Source organism: Lactuca serriola, chromosome 7 (genome assembly GCF_051521515.1).
Source record: "Lactuca serriola cultivar US96UC23 chromosome 7, Lser_US96UC23_V15, whole genome shotgun sequence".
NCBI lineage: Eukaryota > Viridiplantae > Streptophyta > Magnoliopsida > Asterales > Asteraceae > Lactuca > Lactuca serriola.
Window position 1 is genome coordinate 1,270,258 of NC_136414.1, and position 5,827 is coordinate 1,276,084.

Consider the following 5,827-nt stretch of genomic DNA (forward strand, 5'->3'; position numbering starts at 1 on the left):
AAAATGATTTTTTTAATATATTATATGACTAAGATATTAATGAGAAATGGTAAATAGTTAATTTGAATTAATTAGAAATGGTTTGAATAATTAACTATTAATCAAAATTAATCTGGAATTAATTCGGGATTACTTGAATTAATTAAAGGTGAAAATGGTCAATTGTAATTACTCAATAATAGAACAAAAGAAGCAAATCTAGAACCCTGCATGAGTATGGACGGTTTTGGAGGACTTTCCAAGGTTTCTGGAAGCCTCTTGGTTGTTGATAAGGGAAAGGATTTGCACTGTGGATTAAATGTAATATTTAACTGTTCAAATCTTAATTTATATGCAAGTTATCTAAACTATAAATATAACATTTGGGCATCTAAATTTCATGGTTCATCATAGATAGAAGGTGCAGAACGAAATTTTCTTCTTCCAACCTCTCTCCTTTTGTCTTTATTATGTATTAGGGTTTTGGGTGTGAAACATTAGAGACTTTTATACTATCGGATGTTAGCTTTTCATGGAGCATTTGTAGAAGTCAAGAGATTTTGTTGCTATATTTGATTATAGGAAAAGGCATGTGTTTCTTTCTATGTGATTTTTGATTTACATAGATTAATTTAGGTTTTTCAAAGTATGTTGCTATTATGAGAAAGGTCATAGATTTCTAGGTTGTATGTGCCCCTAATTTTTTATGTGAAAATTCTAGTGTGCAAATCATGTTTGATTATTATTATTATTGTAACCTAGAAAACCCATCATAAAGAATGAACAAACCCTAGGGCTTAAGTGCCTTTATAAAGCTAGAAAACCCTAGAATCCCATCAAGCCCATGGGTCGGCAACTCTACAACAAAAACCTGCAAATCAAAAAAATTTGAACGTTGTATAGCAACACAAAAGAAGATGATGATCTAATCAAATGTAACTACACCACTTCTTGCAATGGCAATGGCGACAAGATGTCAAAAGCTTTGTGGAAACTCTATCTTCAAGTTTCATCCATCCAAACCTGTAAAAATCGCCCTTATAAATCAAACGATGGAAATTCGAGGCGTTGGTGATGACAAAGGATTCAGTAAAAAAAATAGACAAAGAAAAAAAAAAAAAAAAGGAAGTCGACAAGTATTTGGGGAAGAAGGCGGAGGTGTTGGAGTAGAGTTGCTTCGGTGCTATTGAGCAAGAAGGTCGTTGGTCTTCAAAAGGAAAGAGTGTGTATGAATATTGGAGCATCCGGAGGAAACGCGTTGGGAATATGGAGGCTTCAATCGATTACAATAGATGGAACAAATAGATTGGGGGATAGCAAAGATGAGACGGTGACAACACAAAAAGCATAAGCCGCAGCTCCATACCCCAAACCGGCTTATGTAAATTAATTGTTCATAAGCAAAAGAGCTTTTATTGTATAAATAATAACAACTAAACATATTAATTAAAAAGGTCTATATGGATACTTTGTTAATACCACGTTGATAAACATGACATACATCGGCCAAATCATCAATTTTATTATTAACCATATTAAAAGTTTCTGATTATTTTATTAAGTATATAAACGTTCAGAAAAAAACCCATGTTTATGGTTTAGTTTAGTAGTGAATTGACCTTTGACCAAAAAGGAATCAACCAAGACCCTATCGACGGTTACCGCTGGTTTCCTATAAATACCTTACTCATTCCACAACCGCCCTGCAAACAAACAACCCAATCAAATGACAACCAACATCGACACTCTCTGGCTTTTTGCCCTTTCCTCTAAATGCACCACCATCAATTTCTTCTTCATTTTTGCTCTTGCCAGTTTCATTAACTTATTCTTCCAATGGTCCAAACATAAATCTACCATCCCCGGTCCCAGAGGCTTCCCTTTCATTGGCAGCATGCATCTCATGTCTGGCCTCGCTCACCGTAAGATCGCCACCGCTGCACAGTCCTGCCGTGCAAACCGCTTAATGGCCTTTAGCTTGGGCGAAACGCGTGTGATCGTCACTTGTAACCCTGACGTCGCCAAGGATATCCTTAACAGCTCTGCTTTTGCCGACCGTCCTATCAAGGAGTCTGCGTACAGCTTGATGTTCAACCGAGGCATTGGGTTCGCGCCTTATGGCGTTTATTGGCGGACGTTACGAAGGATTGCAGCCACGCATCTCTTTTGTCCGAAACAAATCAAAGTCTCTGAAGACCAGAGGATGGTGATTTGTTATCAGATGGTGGAGATGTTTCATCATAAACAGCAGCAAAGAGGAACGAACTCTCTATGTGTTCGCGAATTGCTCAAGCGAGCATCTCTCAGTAACATGATGTGGTCTGTGTTTGGAAGACGATACAGACTGGATTCAAACGATGTCGAGTCCGTGGAGATGAGAAAGCTTGTGGATGAAGGATATGAGCTTTTGGGTATGCTCAACTGGACAGATCACCTTCCATGGTTGGCTGATTTTGATTTGCAAGGGATTCGTTCCAGGTGCTCCAAACTCGTTCCCAAAGTAAACCGGTTTGTCAAACAGATCATTGACGAACACCGAGGTCAACTGCTTCCAGTCAACGGTGACTTCACCGACGTCTTGTTATCACTTGAAGGATCCGATATATTATCTGAATCGGATATGATCGCGGTACTCTGGGTAAGCAGCTGACCTATTTGCTTACCAACGAAGAAACACCCACACACAAAATATATATATATATATATATATATATATATATATATATATATATAGACACACACGAAATCATTATTCATTTCTATTCAACGGAGGAAAATACAAAGATAACCTTTTTGAAAAAAGAAAAAGAAAATAAAATAATTACACTCCAAAACTCTACTATCCAGTTATGGCGGAAGTCTTTGACCTATTCCGTTTTTCAGTAGACTATATTTAGAAATTTAATGATATAAATAGTAATATTTTGAGACAATAATAAAACCCTTTTCGGGTTAGGTTTGTCTAATAATTAATAACAAAAATACGCACACCACATATATATTAATTAATATATAATCTATTTGATCGATTATTGACGTACGAACGACAGGAAATGATATTCAGAGGCACCGACACGGTAGCAGTGCTGATGGAATGGATCCTCGCAAGGTTGGTGCTTCATCTGGATGTTCAATCAAAGCTCCAAGACGAGCTTCGGAGGGTCGTCGGGAGGTCACGTGTGGTGACCGAATCTGACGTCACCAATTTGGTGTATCTTCAGGCGGTAGTGAAAGAAGTTCTGAGGCTACACCCACCAGGCCCACTTCTTTCGTGGGCTCGTCTAGCCATCACGGACACCAACATCGACGGTCATGACGTAGCAGCAGGGACTACGGCTATGGTTAACATGTGGGCCATCTGCCGGGACCCACAAATTTGGAAAGAGCCCTTACAGTTTCGACCAGAAAGGTTTATGATTGAGGCGGAAGGATTGATGAATACGTCGGTGATGGGATCTGATTTAAGGCTGGCGCCGTTTGGATCGGGCAGGCGAAGTTGTCCGGGGAAGAGTCTTGGGATGACGACGGTTACCTTTTGGGTGGCTTCGCTGTTGCAGGAGTTTGAGTTTGGGAGAAGTGAATGTGATGGATACAACGTTGACTTATCAGAGGTATTGAAGCTTTCTTGTGAAATGGCGAACCCGCTTACGCTCACCATGCGACCGAGTCCCAGTAGACCTATCCCTGCTGCTTCCTCCAGACGTTAAGAAAATTAATACACATTTAAAAAAAAAAACAAAAAGACTTGACTTGGTGGCTATTATTATCGATCGTTATGTTTAATAAGAATTTCTAGTTTTTGTAAATTGAGATTATAAGTGTATGTATATAGCATGTCGAATTCTATATCTATATATAAAGTTTGATTAAGCAAACCAAATGGTCGTCTCCAGTCTGTTTGTTAAGTAATATATATATATATATATATATATATATATATATATATATATATATATATATATATATATATATATATATATATATATATATATATATATATATATATATCATGGTTGCGGAAATCGGGATTAATCGGCGATTAATCGTTTGGCGTTCTCCAACCGTCGACGATTAGGGTGTTAATCGGAAATTTAGATTAATCGGTTTTGGCGTGATTAATCGGTCAACAAAAGTCAAAAAGGTCGAAAAATGTCAAAAAAATGTCGAAAAAATGTCAAAAAAAGGTCAAAAAAATCTAAAAATTCAAAAAACCAACTTTCTTTTTTTACTCCAAATTTTTCAAATTTTCAAAAATTCAAATATTATACCAAAATGTTCATATTTTTGTATTTCCAAATTATAATTTGTCTTATTTTCTAATTTTGAAGTACTTGTTTTTCTTAAGATATATATTAATATTTAGTTAATTTTAATATTTTATTAATAATCTATGGTCCCCAATTGACCTGGGTAAAATGACTCTTTTACCCCTGGTCAAAGTCAACTCTCCCGGTCAAAGTCAACCTACAGTTGACCTGACTCGCCGAGTTGGGCCGCCAACTCGCCGAGTCCCTAATCTCACTTCTCAACCCTACTCGTGGCTACTCGTCGAGCATGGCATTGACTCGACGAGTACCCTCTCGATTCAAGAACTCAGACAATCTGCATCCGACTCGCCAAGTCATATGAACAACTCGACGAGTTGTTCTTCGATCTAAGAAGATTGTCTTGGACTCGCCAAGTTGTATAAACAACTCGTCGAGTCCCACCATAACTGAGTCTACCCTTCGACTCACTGAGTCCATCCTACAGTTCACTGGCCTCCACTCGGAATCACTCAAAGGGTAAAGATCGGGGACTTGCGACCGGACTCGCCGAGTCACAAGCATGCAGATCCTAAAAACTCGATTCTGATCCAAACTACCGCATAGAATCTATAGATCTGAGCTTCCTTAGTCCAATTAACACGTAAAGATTCTATCTTTACGTGTCCAAAAGCATCAATGAAGATTATAAGGCTCAAAAAAGCATGATAAAGGCTAAATCTAGAGCTCTTATGCAAAGTAACTTCAAAAATGCAATAGATCCAGGCTCTACAACTCATAAATGAACAGATCTAGGGATATCTCGACCTATTAGGGCATTCATACAACTATAAGGTTGAAAATACATCAAACTAGCCCTAGAAATGATCAAATGGAGGTTTTAAGCATAAAACAGGAGGATTCCGAGAAGTACCTCAAAGAACTCTGAAATGGAAGCAAGACCTTGGATCTTCTTCTTCTCCTTTGAACCTAGCCTCCTTCTTCTCTTCAAAACTTCAAGATTCACACAAGAAATGCACAAATAACCAAGGAAACGATTAGGGTTTGCTAAATGATGCTCTAAGGGTGAAGGGGACAAGTTTGGGGGCTCATAAGGTTGTTTAAATAGGGTGCAAACCCGAGGATTTAGGGTTTCTACCTGGCAGGCAGACTCGCCGAGTCCTGAATATGGACTTGCCGAGTCGCCGACTAACACGTGCTCGAAATCCCGTCCCTACTCGACGAGTTGGGCCATAGACTCGTCGAGTCCCTCTCAAAAACCTCAAAATAAATGCCACAGAAGCAACGGACCAGGAATGGGGTGTTACAATTCTCCCCCACTTGTCTCAGACTTCGTCCTCGAAGTCTGCTACGGCTGAATCTGCAAATAACTCCGGGTAGTGCTCTCTCATTTCCTCCTCAGCCTCCCACGTCCACTCAGACCCCTTTTGGTGCTGCCACTGCACCTTTACTAGCTGAATTGCCTTGTTCCTCAAGGTCTTTGTCTTCCGGTCCAGAATCGCGACCGGCCTCTCAATATAATTCAGGCTGCTATCAACCTGAATATCCTCTAGGGGAACAACTGCTGACTCATCCACCAAACA

At 39.0% G+C, this 5,827-nt stretch overlaps 1 protein-coding gene across 1 annotated transcript; it reads left to right on the plus strand.

Moving 5' to 3' along the window:
• The first annotated feature begins 1,700 nt into the window (after nt 1–1,700).
• Nucleotides 1,701–3,851, plus strand: LOC145062283 (cytochrome P450 78A9-like). Its single transcript, XM_079009909.1, has 2 exons — nt 1,701–2,617; nt 3,030–3,851. The coding sequence occupies exons 1-2, from the start codon at nt 1,706–1,708 to the stop codon at nt 3,684–3,686; spliced, it is 1,569 nt and encodes a 522-aa protein (XP_078866035.1). The 5' UTR covers nt 1,701–1,705; the 3' UTR covers nt 3,687–3,851.
• The last annotated feature ends 1,976 nt before the right edge of the window (nt 3,852–5,827 follow it).

What these genes read in the sequence shown, in the direction of transcription:
- LOC145062283 (XM_079009909.1), top strand. Translation starts at nt 1,706, where the DNA reads ATGACAACCAACATCGACACTCTCTGGCTTTTTGCCCTTTCCTCTAAA. An exon ending in ATATGATCGCGGTACTCTGG is followed by an intron (nt 2,618 to 3,029) that starts GTAAGCAGCTGA and finishes TACGAACGACAG; the next exon opens with GAAATGATATTCAGAGGCAC.